General features: G+C 45.1%; 1 protein-coding gene across 1 annotated transcript in view; it reads left to right on the plus strand.

Moving 5' to 3' along the window:
- Positions 1-3,451: 3,451 nt before the first annotated feature.
- ZC3H7A (zinc finger CCCH-type containing 7A) overlaps positions 3,452-19,904 on the plus strand; it is a 34,561-nt gene continuing 18,108 nt past the window's right edge. The window contains exons 1-7 of the mRNA XM_065892383.1: positions 3,452-3,550; positions 14,773-14,874; positions 15,908-15,947; positions 17,585-17,782; positions 18,964-19,122; positions 19,360-19,440; positions 19,532-19,570. Of these exons, the coding sequence (XP_065748455.1) occupies positions 14,807-14,874; positions 15,908-15,947; positions 17,585-17,782; positions 18,964-19,122; positions 19,360-19,440; positions 19,532-19,570 (585 nt within the window). The 5' untranslated portion in view covers positions 3,452-3,550; positions 14,773-14,806. The remainder of the gene's footprint in view (positions 3,551-14,772; positions 14,875-15,907; positions 15,948-17,584; positions 17,783-18,963; positions 19,123-19,359; positions 19,441-19,531; positions 19,571-19,904) is intronic.

Consider the following 19,904-nt stretch of genomic DNA (forward strand, 5'->3'; position numbering starts at 1 on the left):
GCTGCTCTCACAAAATACCATAGACTGGGTGGCTTAAACAAGAGACATTTATTTCTCACAGATATGACAGCTGGGAAGTCTAAGATCAAGGTGCCAGCTGATCTGATGTCTGGTGAGACCCTCTTCCTGGCTTGCAGGAGGCTGTCTTCTCTTTGTGTCCTCACATGATGGGGAGAGAAATCATCTCCTTTGTGCCTCTTTTATAAGGGCACTAATCTCATTTATAAGGGCTCCACCCTCAAGACCTAATCACCTCCCAAAGGCCCATCTCCTAATATCATCACATTGGGGGTTAGGATTTCTAATATATGGATTTGGGAGAGGGGACACAAACATTCATTCTAGAACATTCACTTTATGTTTATTTGGAGGAGCTTGGATGAGAGAGAATGGTGTTTATAATGATATAAACACTTTGTTTTTCCTTTGGTGGGGACTTAGGATGTGAATGTATAAAACAAAAACCACTTTTGTCAAGTGTGCATGCCAGCTTCAGCTGAGAATCTTGGGGAACTTTATACATGACACAGAACTACCACTGCTGTTACTGCCTGGATAGTAACAAGAGCTGCTGTCCAGAGATGTCCATGGCCCAAGGACTCACTCCCATATTTCCAGATGAGTGCTAGGAGATGAGGTTCTTAAACTAAGATTCCTAATTTGGTGCCCAGCTGAAAGGAAAACCAAGGCAACAAAAGACAGACTTATATGTTGACTCCTTAAACAGTTGAGAATTGACAGAACAACCTACAGAGGAGTAGAGAATCCAAGGTGAGTCAGAAGAATGGGATCACAAACTAATTCAACGTACCTTAGCAAAAACAAAACCTATCTAAAAAGAACAGGCCTTGTTTGCCTTCTCTTCTTTAGAATACATATGTTCTGTTCATAAGAACTCTTCCATATATACATATGGAGATCATCCTGGATTATTTGGATGGGCTCAGTATAATCACAAGGGTACTTATAACGGAAAGAAGAAAGAGGGAGCGTCAGAGGAGATGTGACATCAGAAGCTGAGTTGGAGAGATGCAGCCTGAGACAGGCTTGACCAGTCGTTTCTGGCTTTGAAGATGACGGAAGGACCATGAGCCAAGGAAGGCAGGCAGCCCCTAGAAGCTGGGAAAGACAAGAGAATAGAGTCTTTCCTAGAGCTTCCAGAAGGAACCAGCCCTGCCCATACCTTGACTTTAGCCCAGTGAGAACCATTTCAGATGTCAGACCTCCAGAAAGGTAAGATAATAAATATGTGTTGTCTTAAGCCACTAAGTATGTAGTGATTTGTTACAGCAGCCATAGGAAACTTATACAGTCCCATAGAGTTTTTCCTTGTACTGGCAGAATGATGTCCAGCTTCACGTAGCTTTACAGTAGCCTTCAGGGCCTGGCCCTTGCTCATCTCCTGTCTCACCTCCCTGGGACCCTACCCAGCTCTCTGTGATCCAGCCAATCTGGCCTTTCAGCATCTTCTGACTTAAAATGTTTCCTCTCTCTCCACGTACCCCTGCAGCTCATTACCTCTTGTTCATCCTGCAGATCTTAGCTCCAAGTTTCACAGGGACATCCATTTGAGAAATGTTTACAGAGTTCTAGGCACTATTCTAGGGGCTGGGAATAGAGAACAAAGCAGGAAGGGTCTCTGCTGTCCTAGGAGGGGCGGAGGAAGACCACAAATAAGCACCCAAATGATTAAACAAGGTCATTCCAGAGAGTGATGACCAAACAGGGTGCTGAGTTAACCGGCAATTTTAGGTGGCTGTCAGGGAAGGCCTCTCCAAGAGAAGATGTCTGAGCTGAGACCTGAGTGATGAGCAGAACTCCTTCCTCAGAGGGCCTCCCCTAAAGCCACTTCCTATCAGCTCTCCTTGAATGTTTCTGTCACAGTGCTTACCTGGTCTTATGGACTGAACTGTGTCCTCTCCAAATTCATATGTTGAAACCCGAAGCACTAAAGTGACTGTATCTGGAGATGGGGCCTTTGTGGAAGTAACTAAGGTTACATGGAGTCATAAGAGTGCAGCCCCAATCCAAAATGACAGGTGTCCTTATAGGAAGAGAAATGCTTATGCACAGAGGAAAGGCCATGTGAGGACACAGTGAGAAGGTGGCCACCTGCAGACCAAGGAAAGAGTTCTTATCAGAAACCAACCCTGCCAACACAACACCCTGATCTTGGACTTCCAGCCTCCAGAACGGTGTGAAAATGAATTCTCGTTTAAGCCTCCAGGTCTGTGGTATTTTGTTATAGCGGCCTGAGCTAGTACATCTGGTTTATAAACCTACGTCAGCCAGACGACTGTCAGAGCCACCCAGCTAGTCTCCCGGCCTCGGCTTCACCTCTTGTCCCTCCTACCGCCCAGTCTCTGCACAGTAGTCAGAGAGAACTTCCTGAAATGTAGATCACATTGTGTCACTCCCAATTCAGACTCATTAGCACCACACAGAAGAAACTCCAAATTGTGGCCCCTCTGTTACTCAGACCTTTCTCCCCTCAAAAACACCCACCAAAGAGGCCCCTCCTGTTCCCCAGGCACCAAGCTCCAGCCTCAGGGTCTTTGCACTTGACCTTCCCTCTTCCTGGAGCACATTCCCCGTCTCTGCACGGCTGTCATCTTCTCAGATCTCCACCCCGCCCTCACTCATCCCACCTTAAGTGGAGCCCTCCCATCATGGTCTCATTACCCTGATCTAGTCTTCTTGGTTTTCACTGCCCGAAACTTTTTTTTTTTTTTTTGCATCCTTGTGGGTTCCCACTGCCACCCCCCATCCCCTTATGGGGCAGGGACTCTGCCTTGCCCGCTGTTGAGCCCCGAACACAGTCGGCTGTTGAAAATACAGGTGTATGAGGTGGCATTTGGGGGGCGGCGGGTCTGAAGGACAGGGGGCCAGGCCCTCTAGGGTCCATCACAGAGCTGCCGCGGAGCTTCGTGCTCCCCTTCCTCATCTGCGGGAAAGGGGACAACAATGGTTGCCCAGAGGCTCCACAGAGTTACAACTAGGAAAGTAGGAAGTACCGGATAAGGATTTGCTAAATAAACAGTATCTCAGGGGAGGGCTCCCGACACCCGAAACTAGGTCAGTTCCATGTTAGACACTGTTCTAACTCCCTGCTCTTCTGCCCCGGGGCCGCTGCCCAGAAAAAACACCCATCAATTTGAATTGCATGTCCGCCCCAATCAGTTCTCAGGACGGGTGCGTCCCGGAACCGCTTGGCCCTTTATTGGCTCCACCCCGCGGCCCCAGCCCGGCGGGGACCACGCGCCTGCTTCAGGGGCGGCCCCGGAGCCCAGAGCCGAGGGTCGCCGCCGCCCGGCCAGACGTGGCGCCGCCACCGCCCCCGGTGCCGACGCTCGCGGGCGCAGCCAATGGCGACCTCTCCCGAGCGGCGGGCGCGGCCTCCGGCCGCCAGAGGGCGCCGCGCAGGGGCAGCGGAGCCACCGCCACCACCGGTCGCAAAGGGAAGCTGCAAGCAAGCGCCCAGGCCGCCGCCGCCGCCGTTGCCTGCTCACCGAGCGCCACTGCCTGCCCGTCGGCGCGGCCGTCCCCGCAGGTAGGTGGGCGCCACTGGGCCCCGCCGCCCGCCTGGCCCGCGCGCCGCCCTGATTCCCCGCTCGGCGCCCCTGCCCGGCGCGTGCCCGCCGCCGCCTCGTGCTCGCGCGCGGTCGGTAACGGACGCCGGGCGGGGGAGGGGCGGCGCGCTTGGCCCCCCACGGCGAAGCGGCGACCCTAGGGGCGGAGGGCTCGGCCACAAAGGGCGCGCAGCCCCGGCGGAGGGGCGGTCCGAGCGCGCGCCGCCGCCGGGGCCCGGCGGGCGAGTCGACGGAGGCGGGCGGGTCCCGGTCCCCTCCCTCCCTGGGGGCGGTGCGGGGCTCACCCTGGGGGCGCGTCTCCGCCAAGTGGGGCGCAGAGAGCTGCCGCTCCCTCCGTCCCAGCATGTTTCCGTTGGCAAAATACCTCCTCTCTGGTTAACTAAAAAAAAAAAAAAAAGATTCTTTTTTTCCTATTTTTTGTATCTGATTCGGTGATCTAGGACCCCTAATTCAGTACCTTGGGTTTGGGGGCGGGAAGGATGCTCGCGGGGCTCTTGGCTCGTTTATTTCGGGTTACTCCCCACCACCACCCCCCTTTTTTTTTTTGCGCGGGGCGCACGTCTAGGACGCGCGGCGAATGGTTTCCTGTCTTATATTGTGGATACGGAGACGTCCGGGCTTTAGGTTTCTTTTCCCCACCCTTAAAGAATGAAGACCTGTCAGATCCTATTACCGTGAAATTTCCTATTGGGGACGGTCATTGCAGGGGTGTGGTCCAGCTGGAAAGCTCCGGCTGGTCCCGAGAGGTTGTGCCTGCACCCTGATTGGGTGAATTTTTCTGGAGTCGGGTATTTTCCCCGTCCCCACATATGTAGTTAGGTATTTAAGAACCAAGGGTCTGCCTAAAGGCGATGTGAGCTGCCCAGGAAAGTGGCCACTGATAGCAAGGGACTCTTGAGCGCTTGGAATGTGGCTAGACCCAATGGAGATGCGCTCCCAGTGAAAAAGACACACCTGATTTTAAACAGTATGGAAAAAAAAGTAAAATACCTCATTCGTAATTTTTTTCTACTTAAATCGTACAGGTTGATGTGATAATGTTTTGAACATATTGCGTTAATGCAAATATATTATTAAAATTAATGTCACTGGTTTTATTTTACTCTTTTTTTTTTAACATGGCTACTTGAAAATTTAAAATTAGATATGACTCGCATTATATTTCTATTGGACAGTGTTCAGCCAGAGCGTCGGAATGGGGGCAGGGGTAGCTGGGAGCCTATGGCATCTGCTTATTTTTAACTGCTTTTCTGATGGCACGTGGCCTCCTCTCTCTTAGCCTCTCGAGGAGCCCCCTGCTTCTTCCTTCTCACCCTCAACTGAACTGTCGAGCTGATTGCTTAATGAGGATCTTGTTCTAATTTGCAGAATAATTTAAATTAGTGGACAGAACATTCTTTGTTGAAAAAAATGTCTGTATGCTGTGTATTGTAGTCTGGAAATAGTTGTGTAAGATTCATCTCAATCAGATCATGAGCTATCAAAGCTGAATATTTTCAATATTTGTGTGTGTGATGCAAAGAGCATGTTAATTTTCAGGGCCTCTGCCACCTAAATGCCTTCCTCCAAGTTACTGTGGCTTTTTCTTGGGCGCTTGTCATACCCTGACCTACACTCTTTTCCCTTCCCAGCCCTCAGATGCTGTCAGTTTTTGCCAGTAAATACGGTGGTTGTCAACCATATTGTCCCCTAATTCTTAATTTTGATTAACTGTAAAACTTGCCAGTTTGGGAGGGTTAAATCAATGTTAAGTGGGAGAGAATCAATTACTATAAATCCTCAACTTTAGGAATGGTGAGAGTGACTTTTGGAAAGTTGTGAGCATTCCAATAAAGGACAAGGTAGAAACAGAATATGTCTGTATTCTGTTGCCTTGGTTACTCTAGAAGGGCTTTCGAGAGAAAGTATGATGTGTGGAGACGACTTCCAGATAATATCTTGAGGTGTTTTTTTTGGTTTGTTTTTTGTTTTTAAATGAAAATACTTTTTCTCCAAAATCTTAGGGTTGGAAGTGAAATTTGTTTTCTCCAAAGTGTGATGTGTTTACAAATCAAGAGGAAAACTTTAGATAGTATTTTTAGGGGGAAGAAATAGTAAAACATTAATCCAGAAATTTAAAAGTTTATGCTTGTGACAATACATCTGTTTTATTATTATTTTAAATTTTATTTTTTTAATTTATTTTTGGCTGTATTGGGTCTTCGTTGCTGCACACGGGCTTCCTCTAGTTGCATGGAGTGGGGGCTACTCTTCCTTGCAGTGTGCAGGCTTCTCCTTGCGATGGCTTCTCCCGTTGCAGAGCACGGGGCTCTAGGCATGCGGTCTCAGTAGTTGTGGCTCGCGGGCTCTGGAGTGCAGGCTCAGTAGTTGTGGCGCACAAGCTTAGTTGCTCCGCGGCATGTGGGATCTTCCCGGACCAGGGCTTGAACCCATGTCCCCTGCATTGGCAGGTGGATTCTTAACGACTGTGCCACCAGGGAAGTCCCAATACGTTTGTTTTAATTCATACACACATGAAGCATATTAAGTGGAGGTGAAAATTTTCTTTGATACAAAGAAACAAGGCCACTTGTCCTCACCAGGTTTTGCCCCAACAAGAAATTTGCTTTTTAATTTTATTATGAGTTTAACGATGTGTTTTTAGTTAATTGATTACTATTAATTTCACATATCTTTCAAAGCTTTGGGAACCAGGTAATGGATGCAGTAAGAGAGGCAGAAATTTTTCTGTTTCACAAATAAGGAAGTGGAACCTTTGTATTTTATTAGAATACCTGAGTCTGGAGCAGGAGAGTAATCTGGCACTTCAGAATACCTCCTCTGCAGTCCTGGACATGTCAGTGACCCAGGGTCTGGGCGCCCCTGGGCAAGCTGTTTGGAAGATTTCACATCTTTCTTGTTCATTCCTCCCATACAGGGCTCCTGTATGAGGTGAGATGTTCCCTGGGCCTTAGGAGGGCTGGGACCTATAATGGGCACCTGGCACATGTTACTATATCTGACAGGAAGTTCAAAATGGATAGCTCGGGGGCAGGGGTGGTGGGAGTGTGGCAAAAATACGAAATTTCCTTCTTGATGTTGTTTAGCACAGCCTTCATCATGGGGGTTTTGTTTTCAGTGAAAGGGGAAAACTGTCTCATAAAGTATCCAGTAGGAGTTTGAGTGTTCCAAGAGTGATAGAACATCTGTAATAATGTTTCCCTCCCTGGGTTTGCGGTCACTGAGGGATGTAATATATCCATGCGCTTTTGTAAGTATTACCAGAGTGCACGAACACTGCTGCAAGCTGGGGTGACAGGAACTTTAACTACTTTGTGTGCGTGTTTGTTTATGCCATTACCATGACAGGCTTCAGTCTGAGGGTAGCATTGAATACAGACTGGAAATTATAATTTTTCACTTGAAACTTAGGAATACCTTTTTAGGCAAAAATACAGGCACTGTGCCACATTCCCTGGGTCACCTTCTCTGGTTCTGTGTGAAGGTATCTCGGAAGTAAGGCTGTTTAATATTTATTCCTTGCATCTAAACACGTGATGTTGTGGGCGGAGCATATTTCCATTCAAAGCTCTGGCCCCGGAGTGCTATCCTAACTCTCTGTGTCCACACCGTGGACACCCTCTGCTTGTCTGAGTTGCTGTAAATCATGTCCCTTGCACACGTCATCGTGTGTGCCTGCGTGTGCAGAGACGTGTGTTTGTCCTGTTCCTCTCGAGTGGCTTTGAAGTGCCCACCTGTCTGTCACAGCTGCATGTGTTTTTCAGAGCCCAGCCCAGGGCCAGCGTAGCCGTGCTCAACCTCCTGGCACGCGCGGTGCGGAATTGCTCTGTGGATAGGAATTCAGGCTCGGAGCCAGCCTGGCCGGCTCGGCCACTTCCAGGCTGTGTGATCCTGGACTGTTTGCGCCACTTCTCTGTGCTTCCGTTTCCTCTTAAGTACCTACCTCTCAGGGTTCTTAGGAGGATTAGATGATTTAATATGTGTAAAGAACTTCGAACAATACCCGGTGTCCACTAAGAGGCTTCAGTGTTAGCTATTATTTCCATCTCTACCGGATATTGTAGTCACATTTCGTTTCCTTGGTGTTTTCTGATAGGGGGAGCTAGTTTATGAAGTTACCATGTAAGGCCAAAATTTCACGGTTTAGCATTTCATGGTTTAGTGATAGCTTTGTACTGGACTTCACTATAATGGGTTCCACCTAACAAGTACGGAATAAATATGTAAGGAATTATACTGGAGAACCAGGGGACCTTTGCTCCTGTAAAGCTTCAGAGTGAGTAAGGAACTTAAAATCAGCTGGTTCCAGAAAGGTGATGTATGTTCCAGCTTGCAGGAGTTTAGTTAATTGAATGAAATTCCTATCTGAGTTTCTGGCTTATTTTATTTAGTTATTTTTACTGTTCAAAGCTCCCACCCCTATCTCTTTTCCTTTTTGTTTAAGGAGAAGAAGGTGTGGCTGACTTGCTTTTCCCCTGTTGGCAATGAATGAAACTCTTCACTGCACTCCTTGAGCTGCTTATGGTTTCAGGTTTTTCTCTGTCACTGTCTCTGGTTGATTCCCACCCTATTGATTTACTCCCTGCTTTGCTCCCTAAGGAGGTCGGGTCCACCTCAGCCGGCCCTGCTGGCCTCTGGTCACATCCTCTTGGCCCCGTCCTTTGGTTTGTCACGCTTGCCTTGAGTGAACAGCTGTACCAGGTACTTTATACGGAGCGTTGTCTTTACGCTTGGCCACTTCATTCATTCTTCATTCAAGTTTTCATTGACTTGGACCCAGAGAGTGTAAGGTGATCAGGATTAAGAAAGATAGGGGGCCCCTGGAAGGGAATGATGGGGTGAGAGTGGGGTGTGGCGACAGAGTTGGGGGGAGGGACGGCCTTTAAAGCTGACACTGAAGCCAAGACTCTGGGGTGAAAGGCCCGTGCAGATCTGGGGAGAGTGTCGTGGCCAGAGGGAACAGCAGGCACGAGGTCCCAGAAGCACAGAGCCCTTGACTCGTCCCAGGAACCCGCAGGAAGAAGGCCAGTGCGACGGGCTGGGTGAGGGCGGCGGCGCAGGCAGGAGTCTAGATTTGATTCTGGGGGCCCGGGGGACGCAGGCAGAGGATTTTAAGCAGGGCTGCAATAACCAATTTGTGCTTTTAGAGAGCATTCCTTTCAGTTTTGTGTGGGAACTGCATGGGGGAGGGGACAGTGGCGAGGATAGGGAGCTGAGAGCAGAGGTGGGAGAGGAGGGTATTTCGACATCCACCTGTGGCTCAGGCGGAGGTGGCAGAGGAGGTTTGAGAACTGACAGATTTGGGGTGTCCCGCATGTATTTTGACGGTATCACTGATGGAGCCTTTGTTGGTGGATTGACTGGATGTGGTGAGAGAATGGTTTCCGGTTTGAGCAATTGGCCAGAAGGCGGTTTTAGTACTAAGAAGGTAAGTTTGGGCAAAAGGTTAGTCTTAGGAGGAGGGTGTAGGATTAGGGGGCATTCTAGTTAAAAACGCTGAGTAAAGGTCACAAACTGACCCAGAGTTTTGTATGTGCCTTATGCATATCAGTGTAGGATAGAAGGCCTTTTTGTAAATGGTGTTTGGGCAACTGGTAGCTATCTGGGAGGGAAATACACACACACACACACACACACACACATATCCAGTTTATGAAAAAAATTTTTTAATGGAACAGTGAGAATAGTAGAAGAAAACGTGGAGAATTATTTTATGATCTCAGAGTGGTGCAGGCATTTCTGAGTATGTCAAAATCCAGAAGCCATAAAAATAAGGATTGATAAACTCAGCTACTTAAAAATAAAACTTTTGCTATCAAAAAGTACCAAAACTGGGACTTCTCTGGTGGCGCAGTGGTTAAGAATCCTCCTGCCAATGCAGGGGATACGGGTTCCATCCCTGATCGGGGAAGATCCCACATGCTGCGGAGCAGCTAAGCCCGTGCACCACAACTGCTGAGCCTGCGCTCTAGAGCCCGTGAGCCACAACTACTGAAGCCCGCGCACCTTGAGCCCATGCTCCGCAGCAAGAGAAGCCACCGCAGTGATATTACCATAACCAATGTCAAAAGATTGACATCACATTGGAGAAAATAATAACATCACAAAGGACTGCTTTCTTCAACACATAAAGAACTTCCATAAGTCAGAAAAGCCCAACCTGGAAGAAAAACGGGTGAAGGAAATGAAACAGTTCATGGAAAAGGAAGTGCAAACAGCTCTTAAATCTGAAGAGGTGTTTGGCCTCACTAATGATAGACTAGAACAAGCAGGACCCCAACCACAGTTGTCACACTGTTTCTCGTCTCCCTGACAGTGATGGAAACATTTGATAATTTCTTGGTGAAGGGGTAAATAGGAACCCTCGTGCACTGGTGGTGGGTAGGGTCATTTGGTAAAACTTGGCAGTAGCTGGCAAAATAAAGAAATGTACATACCCTTCATCCTACGGAAATTCTTTGAAGATATGCATATATGAAATGTTCTGTGTACCTGGTGAACTTTTAAAGATTGGAAACAACCAGAATGTCCATGACTAGGGGGCTGGGGATGTTATGGTGCAGCCATATCACGGAGCACATTGCACGGCTGTTAAAGGTAATGCAGCTTGATACGTGCTGATATGGACTGACCTTTAAGATATGAGATACCAGTCGAGAAAAGCAAGGTGCAGAACGCGTTAGGAGCCCCAGTTTGTATAAAAAATAACGTATGCACAGGATATTTTTAACTTTTTATTTTGAAATAATTATAGACTCACAGGAAATTGCAAAAGTCGTATATAGAATCCCATGAACCCTTCATCTGCTTCCCCCAATGGCGCCATCTTACCTAACTGTAGTGCAATAGCAATGTCAGGAAACTGACATTCACATGATACCGTTAACCAGACTACAGACCTAACTCAGTTTTACATTCACTCGTGTGTGTATGTGCGCGCGCGCGCCTGTGTGTGTGTGTGTGTGTGTGTGTGTATCTATGCAGTTTTATCCTATGTATAGATTCATGTAACTACCATTACAATCAAGATACAGCTTGGTTCACACAGTGTCTTTGTCAGGACACATAACAGATCAGTAACAATGGTATTGATTGATTGCCTTCACAGGACAAATGGGTGGTTGAATGACAGGGTTGGGAAGGCGACATTCCTTTTCACTGTCATAATATTTAAACTCCTGCTCTCCGAACAGTGTGTGATGTCTGGACGCCCAAGTAGAACTACCAGGTAGAGGGTATCTAGCAAGCTCTGCCAGGGGACAGACGTGGGGAGTTGTCGGACCCTAGATGAGTGTATTTAACATCTGGGCAGAGCAGGAGGTCCCTGAGGGGAGAGGGTGCCTGGGGGAAGGGGGTCTGATGATGCCCCAGGGCCCTCACGTTTAGAGGTCAGCTGGAGATGAAGCCCCTGTTTTGAGGAGATAGTGGACACCTGTCATGTGCTGCTGAGTTTGAAGAAGGAAAGTGATTGTTGGATTAACTTTATCAAATACTTTCTCACTTGAAAATTGAGGCCAGATTTTGTTGACTGGATCTGAAAATAAGATGGTATCTAAAGCCTTTATCGTTTTCTTTTAAAATGAGATGGGGGGGTGGGGAGGCTTTATTTCACAGGTAAAACTAATTTATGGTGGAAAAAAAATCAGAACAGTGATTCCTGGGCTGGGGGTAGGGCAAGGATTGGCTAGAGAAGGGGCCTGAGGGAACTTTCTGGAGTGACAGTGATGGTGTGTCTCACCACCGGGGTCTGGGTTACATGAGTGTATCGTTTGTTAAAAGTTGCCTTAAATTGTGTGCATTTTACCTTAAAAAACTGTAAATAAATGTGGAGCCCCAGGTAATGATATGTATGCTGAAGTGTTTAGTGGTAAATTATAATTGATGTCTGCTACTCAGCTTGCAGTTTACCAAAATTGGGGTGGTAGATGGACAGAAGTGTAGGCAGATGTAATAAATATAGCAAAATATTAATTGTAGGATATAGGTAGTATAGAGATATATGTTGTTCATTGTAAAAAAAAAAATTGTGTGTAAAATTCTTCATAATAAAATTTAGGGGGAAAATCTACAGAACATGAAATGCCCTGCCATATTATATTTAGACATCACCTGATGTTATGTCCTCAAATCTTTAAACATTTAAAGGAGGCATGGTATTTCATGCTGTTAAGAATCTGCGTCTTATTTTCTCTTAATCACTTGCTTGAGTTGTCATCTCTCTTCCACCTGCCCTTTGTCCTTAAGAGGGCAAGGTTCAAGGTTTTTCGTGCACTTTCTGGGGAAATAGCTCTAAGGCTCTTAACTTGGTGGATTATTATTACCCCGGAGTTCCTTCTGAGCCAACAGATTTACTTTTTGAGTGAACCTCAAACTAATTCCCCACCCCACCAGACAGGGGTTGGGAGACATGTGTCCCTCACGGAAGGAGAGGGAATGCTTCTTGTCTTTGGCTTCACTTCTTTTCTCCCAGTCCCTCTGGCCTGACCGCCCTGGACCCCCAAGTGCAGCTCTGGGTGCCTTGGAGTTCTAAGGTTCTGACTCTGTTTTAAGTAAAATGGAAGAAAAAGGCTGGGTGACCTGGTAAGTTATCTTTCTAAGGAAGGGCTCAGAAGCTATGTAGACTTCTTCTTTTTTTTTTTTTAATATTCTTTTTTTTTTTTACACCCCACATTTGTTTATTTATTTATTTTTGGCTGCGTTGGGTCTTCGTTTCTGTGCGAGGGCTTTCTCTAGTTGTGGCAAGCGGGGGCCACTCTTCATCGCGGTGTGCGGGCCTCTCACTATTGCGTCCTCTGTTGTGGCGGAGCACAGGCTCCAGACGTGCAGGCTCAGTAGTTGTGGCTCATGGGCCCAGTTGCTCCGCGGCATGTGGGATCTTCCCAGACCAGGGCTCGAACCCGTGTCCCCTGCATTAGCAGGCAGATTCTCAATCACTGCACCACCAGGGAGGCCCTGTAGACTTCTTTTAATACTTTATTTCTTTTCCCAGAGATCATTTGTTTACAAGGTTAAAAAAAAAAAGTTTTAAAGGTTTGCAGTGAAAAGACACTGTCCCACCCCCTTCCCTGAACCCCTGGGTTTCTCTCACTGCTGTAGCTTTCTGTGATCCCATCTGGAGCTATTTTGTGTATACACAAACAAATATGAACATATACCCCTTCCCTCTTCTAAAATAACAGAACAGGGTCTTACTGTGGACACTTGGCACTTTGCCTTTTTTTCCATCCAGCACAATTTATTCAACCATTTCCTTTTTGACAGGCATTGAGTTAATTTCCCATCTTTTTTCTCTTAGAAATAGTGCCTCTTTAAAGAACCTTGTAAATATTCATACATATGAATTAAACAATTTTTTATTATGGAAATGGCCAGACATGTTCAAGTAGAAGAATGAACCCCCACATACCCTCCCCTCATCCAGCTGGAGCAGTGTCCCATGTTTTTGCTACTCTTGTTTCATGCTCACCCATTTACCCCCCTTTAAGCTAGACTATCTTAAAAACAAATTCCAGAAACAATGCTGTTTTACTTCAGTATAATGGGCTTTTTAAACTTTTAATTCTGGATAATTTCAAACATACTATTTTAAGGCAAATACCAGGTACACATGTAAATAGTAATACTTCAGTAAAGTAACCAACTTTTAGATACAAGATCAAAATATTTAGAACTGACAAATATTTAAAAGACAAAAAGCAAAAGCTACAAACTTCTAGTTATCAGATAAACAAGTGCTAGGGATATCATGTACAATGTGATAAATATGATTAACACTGCTGTATGATATATATGAAAGTTGTTGAGAGAGTAGATGAGTTCTCATCACAAGGGAAAAAATTCTTTTTTCTATTTCTTTAATTTTGTATTTATATGAGATGATGGATGTTCACTAAACCTATTATGGTCATCATTTCATGATGTATGTAAGTCAAATCATTATGTTTTACACCTTAAGCTTATACAGTGCTATATTTCAATGATAATCTCAATAAAACTGGAAGGAGAAAAAATAAAAGACAAAAAGTATTAGCACCAGTTATGAGCCTCCAGGGTGTTCCAGCCTCCCTCCCCACTCTACACTTTGAAAAAAGGTAGACTTAAAAATAAAACTTGCTTACAAATGGTAAGCAATAATGAAACGAAAACATTTCAGCTCCGTACTTGAAACATGGGTGCCATTTCCCTGTCACGTGGGTCCAAATACATGGTTTATGTGACACGATGTCCTCTCAGCAGTCCTCATCCAGGGGTGACTGTGTGGACCCCCCAGCCCCTCCCCACCCCCGCCAAGGGGCATTTAACAATGTCTGGAGACACTAGTTTGTCACAACTGAGGGGAGGAGGTGCTCTACCTCCTCTATTGGCATCCAGTGGGTAGAGACCAGGATGCTGTCAGCATCCTGCAGTGCACGGGACAGCCCTCCGTACTGGAGAACTATTTGGCCTGAATGGCTGAGGTTGAGAAACCCTAGTTTAGGACATTGGGAGATGATGTTTTATCTGAAATCTCTTCTCTGTGGTTCTCCCATTGCTTTCTGAGAACTGCTTAATGAACGTCGACTAGTCAGGTTAAATACTCACAGTGTTGACATTTGCCAGTGTTACATCGAAGGTAAACCCTTACCTTCCAGAAAATTCCAATTAAAGTAACTTAACTTAGATCCTTATTCTATCAGTTGTACGAAGAAGGATTGTTTCAAAAAACACAGATAAGGTTTAGACTGTGCTCACAAGGAAGTCAAAACCCCTCAGAGGCAAGCGGACGTGAAACCATTTTGCTTCTGGAAAGCTTCCAGAAGCAAAACAAGGCCAGGACTGTTCTCGTGGCTGCTTCCGTGTACGTAGAGACAGACTGGGAACAAAACCTGTCGTCGAAGGAAGGAAGGTGAAATGGGGAGAGAGAGATGACTTTAGCGTGGGGATTGTTCAGGAGGGGCCTACAGCGTCTGCGCGGCTGTTAAGTGGAGAGAGCAGAGTGTGGAAGCCCTCTGCTCGCGGCGCATGAGATGGTGGGGACCACAGACACAACTCAGGTGGTGTCCTCGGCGTCCAGGACCCTAGTCAAGGCGGTGGAGATGGACGTGTCCACAGCTAATCGTGTGACAAGACCTAGATTATGGGTGTTTTAACTGGGGTCCAGGAGCCCCGTGCCTTGTGTAATTTCTTGCCTGTTTCTTTCCAGATATCTCCTTTAGAAAGTGGATGTGTGGGATAACATGTCCAGTGTGTCCGAGGAGAGAAGAAAAAGACAGCAGGACATTAAGGAAGGACTGCAGTTTATACAGTAAGGGCTCATTGCGTGCCTCATGTTCTCGTCATGGAGTAACTCCTTTTGGTGTGGCTCTGCACGTAGCAGGGATTAGGAAACCTTTAGTTATGTTTCAGAAGTCCTGTTCTTTTGGGTTAGAAATTAGATATTTTTGTTCCAGCAGTATTTTCTGCTCTTGGACATTGATTTCTTTGTGTTCGGAACTGGATCTTGCTGTCGCTGATTTTTCGGGCTGAAATCCTTAAGTATCCTCTAAAATGTTAGACTGAGGAATTTGAACCTAATCTCATAAGAACAGTTCTGATGAGTGAAAATCAACATCTGTCAGCACACAGGGCTTTTGTGATCACACTCTTTCTGTTAAGAAGCTCGGTCTCTAACTGGCCTTCATGAAGCACGTCAGTGACAGGACCACAGCCCGGGTGGCCATGTCCAGGCAGAAAGGCCTCTTTGTCCCTCCTGGGAAGGGGACATTCTTACCCTCTGTTCTATAGTAAATTGAAACAAATAGTACTAGTGGTTCTATGCTATTTTAAAACTTTTTCGGCATTTGAAGAATTAGGCTGTCTTTAATTAGGAGTAGATTTGCAGGGAAAATGTTATACTTACTCAAGAAAATACAAAGGAATAGTTTTAGATTTTTTTTTTTCATGACTACAGTTATATGTGAATAATGGTCATAAAGGAGAAGTAGGTCTTTAAAATGTGCTTTGAACCAGTGGTGAGCTCATGAGAACCTCAGTTTTTTTGTTTGTTTGTTTGTTTGTTTTGTGGTACGCGGGCCTCTCACTGTTGTGGCCTCTCCCGTTGCGGAGCACAGTCTCTGGACGCGCAGGCTCAGCAGCCACGGCTCACGGGCCCAGCCGCTCCACGGCATGTGGGATCTTCCCGGACCGGGGCACGAACCCGTGTCCCCTGCATCGGCAGGCGGACTCTCAACCACTGCGCCACCAGGGAAGCCTGAGAACCTCAGTTTTAAGATGACTCCTGGGTGAACAAATCCTGATAAGAACCTGATCATCAGAATTGATTTGTTTCTTCTTCTTAGGTCACCGCTGTCGTATCCAGGAACACAGGAACAGTATGCGGTAAGGACTCAGGGAAGGTCTGCTTGAGAACTCCACAAGTAGCCTGTGAACTGCCACATGTAGCCTGGGTTGGCAAACCCACATGTGGCCCCCTGTCTGTTTCATAAATAAAGTTTTATTGGAACACAGCCACGCCCATTTGTCAATGTGTTATCTGTGGCTGCTTTCACGACATGGTGGTTGAGACAGAGACCTTATGGCTCACAAAGCCTCAAATCCCTATCTGGGCATTTACAGAAAAAGTTTGCTGACCCGTGTGTATATAAGACAACGTTGTTTTTTTCCGGCGTACTTGGACAGTTGTCCTATTTTTTCTTTTCTCTATTAGTGTAGTTTTGAATTAATTTCTTTTGAGCCCCTTGACAATTACATTTAGCCTTTCATTTCATCGAAAATGAGGGGGACAGAATATGCTGAGAGGGAGAGTGCAGAGTATCTTCTGTTCTTCCTTAGAAGAGAAGTTGTAACAGAAGTAAAGAGGTGACTGGATAATTAGGGGAAAGAGCTAGAGAGGAATCTAGTTAGTTGGAGAGAAAGCCCAGCTGACTGGGTCTTGGACCAAAGGCCCTCAGTTCTGCAGACTGTTAGTTCCCCTGTGGCTTTGCATCTCTGTGGGTTTTGGTGCTACTGAATGTCACTTCTTTCTCTCTGCCTCCCTCCCTCCCTCCGTTCATTTCAGTCTCTCCCTTCCTTCCTTCCTTTTCTCCAAACAGACGTAGAACTGTAAAGTATGAGGACTAGCAATCACATGGAGCAATCCTTTCATTTTACAAACGTGCAGTTGGGGTCCAGGGAGGTGAAACGGCCTGTCTCTCAAGTCACCTCAGCTGTTAAAGGTTGATCTGGACAGTTTTCTTTATTACTTTTATCAGCTTAGACGTGAATTCGTAAAATGAGACAAAGAGCTGAATAGGACTTTGATAGGAAAGGACTTTTAAAATCTTAAAGCAATGATAGAAGTCCTGAAGGAGACTTAAGAACATCTGCCCCTACCAGAAGAGTGTGTATACTTACACAGTAAGAAAAAGGTTTGCCATCCCCTCCGCATAAATCAGTAAATGACCGGAACATTTACAAAAGAAGAAACACAAATGGTCCATAAAACTGTGGAGAAGTTCAACCTCGCTGGTAATCAGATACGCAAGTAAAAAAGGTTACCGTTTTCCACCTAGAAATGTGTAGATTTTATGTGTGCATGCTCACGCACGTGTGCACGCTCACGCACGTGTGCACACGTGTTGGTGGAGGTGCTCTGAAGCAAGCCTCTGTAAGTATTCATTGTTGTTGCCTTTTTGGAAGACAATTTAGAAATACTAGTCAGAAGCCTTAAAATCCTCATTCCACTTGTAGGAATTTAACCCAGGCACAGAGTTGGCAATGTCAGCAAATATTGACAAGGTGCTTTTGCAGCACTTCTCTTAATAATGAGACATTGAATTTTTTTCTTGGAAAAAGCAAGCAAGACGAAACACTAGCTGAAATAGCAGTGACTTGGCCTGGATTTGATCATTTCTTACAACAGTGCTTCTTGTTCTGTCAAATTATTTCCTCTGAAGTTTTAGATACAAAAATTAAAATTTTCTTACACCCTGACTTGTTCCTTTAAGGGTTTCAAGCGGTAACTTTCTTTTTTTTAGGTATATTTACGTGCTCTTGTGAGAAATCTTTTTAACGAAGGAAATGATGTTTATCGGGAACGTGATTGGAACAACTCTATGAGCCAATATTCAGAAGCTTTGAGTATAGCTGATTATGCAAAGTCTGAAGAAATTTTAATCCCTAAAGAAATCATTGAAAAACTATATATAAATCGTATTGCTTGCTATTCTAATATGGTGAGTTGTTTTTGTTTTTTTGGGGTTTTTTTTTGCGGTACGCGGGCGTCTCACTGTTGTGGCCTCTCCCGTTGCGGAGCACAGGCTCCGGACGCGCAGTCTCAGCGGCCATGGCTCACGGGCCCAGCCACTCCGTGGCCTGTGGGATCTTCCCGGACTAGGGCACGAACCCGTGTCCCCTGCATCGGCAGGTGGACTCTCAACCACTGTGCCACCAGGGAAGCCCGAGTTGTGATTTTTAAAGCAATGTTTCTAGAGAGAAAAAAGGTTTTCAATAACATAGTATACTAGCGAAAGTCAGTTTCCTAATTTCAGTTTATAAGAAAGATGTATTAAGTGCTTTTAGAGTGGCCTTAAGCTTTGAAAAATCAGCTTTGGCCAAATGCTTAGGGATTTAAAAATAATTTGTTTCTTAGATACTGGTCCTTGGAGATTCCCTTTTGAGTATGGCTTTTGGTGGGGGGGTGTCTGCTCATAAAAACATCAGCCTAGGAAGATACAGGTGTTACAGATGGGTACAGGGTACCCATCAGGTATCTCTGCTGACAGTTTGCTTCTTAGTCAAGATTCTCTTAGGAGCTTTTTTTTTATAACACAAAACAGTAGTTAGCCTTCAAAAGAATTAACACATGTCTGAAGCTCTTCACATGTCTGAACTTAGAAAGCAATATTTTGATGTGCTTATAATTTTCACTATAGACATTCAGTAAAATTTAACCATGAATTTAAGAAAAGTATCCATGTTGTCACCTAGTTCTTTGCTAACGAGCATTCATTGATGATTTGTTTTCTATAGTATATTCCTCCTCAACTAGCTGCTTGGGAGTTACATTTCCATTTAACATTTTAATGAGCTCCAAAAACGGTAGCTACAACTGGGAGGAAAATAGGACAGGCGAGTGACACGTGGGGGCCTCAGCCATACTTGGAAAGTTTTATTTCTCGAAGATCTGGGGTATTTTATGGCCAGATGTCTGGGTGGTGGGTACATGGGTAGCCACGATATTCTTTCTACTTTTGTGTATTTGAAATTTCGTAATGAAAATAATTTTTCAAAAGACAAATAATACCACTAAGTTTCAATTTAAAGGAAAAGTCTGAATTTGTTTCCATTTGCAAGGAGACATCATCACAAGACGTGAACTGTTTGATTGCTAACTTTATTTGGTCTTCCTCACCAGGGTTTCCATGATAAAGTATTAGAAGACTGTGATACAGTCCTCAGTTTAAATGCCAGTAACTGCAAAGCTCTCTATCGGAAATCTAAGGCTCTAAGTGATTTAGGAAGGTACAAAGAGGCTTATGACGCTGTGGCAAAGTGCTCCTTGGCAGTGCCTCAGGTATGGAATTTATGTTTTAGTTCATTCATTTACATCATAACCATTTTATTGATTCTATGTAGAGAAATGGCCTTAAAAAGTTACATCTTCCAGCCAGCCACCCACCTGCTGCAGTTGGGAATAATTGCCCGTAAAACAAGTGTCTTGACAGAGTATAAGTTAGAACTGTTTTGCCTCTTTGTCTTTACAGTTAGTAAATATAGCCCTCCACTAATCGTATATTCTCACTTTTTTCAGGATGAACATGTAATAAAACTAACTCAAGAACTAGCTCAGAAATTGGGATTTAAAATAAGAAAAGCATATGTGAGAACTGAGGTAAGGTGGAGTTCTCTCCATAAGGTATTTGTTTTGTTTTGTAGCTTGGAGTCAGTTCTGGTTTTAAATTAGCTTCTTAATTTTCTTTCAGCTCTCACTAAAAACAGTTCCTGGGGATGGGGCTACAAAGGTAAGGTTATTACTCTTGTAAGAATCGTAATTAAAAAAAAAAAAGAAGAAAAGATAGAAGCATTAGTAGTTTTCTTTCTAATATTTTTGGTTTGTGTCTATTTTGAGACCTTTTTATTCCTCAAACACAGAAGTGGCCAGAGCTTCCTGCCCTAGAAAAAGAAAACAAACAACTCAAGTAATATCTGTTACTCTCCATCAGCATTTCCTGAAGGCCAATGGAGCATTTTACAGGATTTTAATAGAGGTTAGGTTTTATTAGAAAAAGTGGGTCAGGGCCACATACTAATTTTAGGAGTCATTGGGTTAAACATAATTAACAAGTTGTTCTTTAA

Source organism: Phocoena phocoena, chromosome 15 (genome assembly GCF_963924675.1).
Source record: "Phocoena phocoena chromosome 15, mPhoPho1.1, whole genome shotgun sequence".
NCBI lineage: Eukaryota > Metazoa > Chordata > Mammalia > Artiodactyla > Phocoenidae > Phocoena > Phocoena phocoena.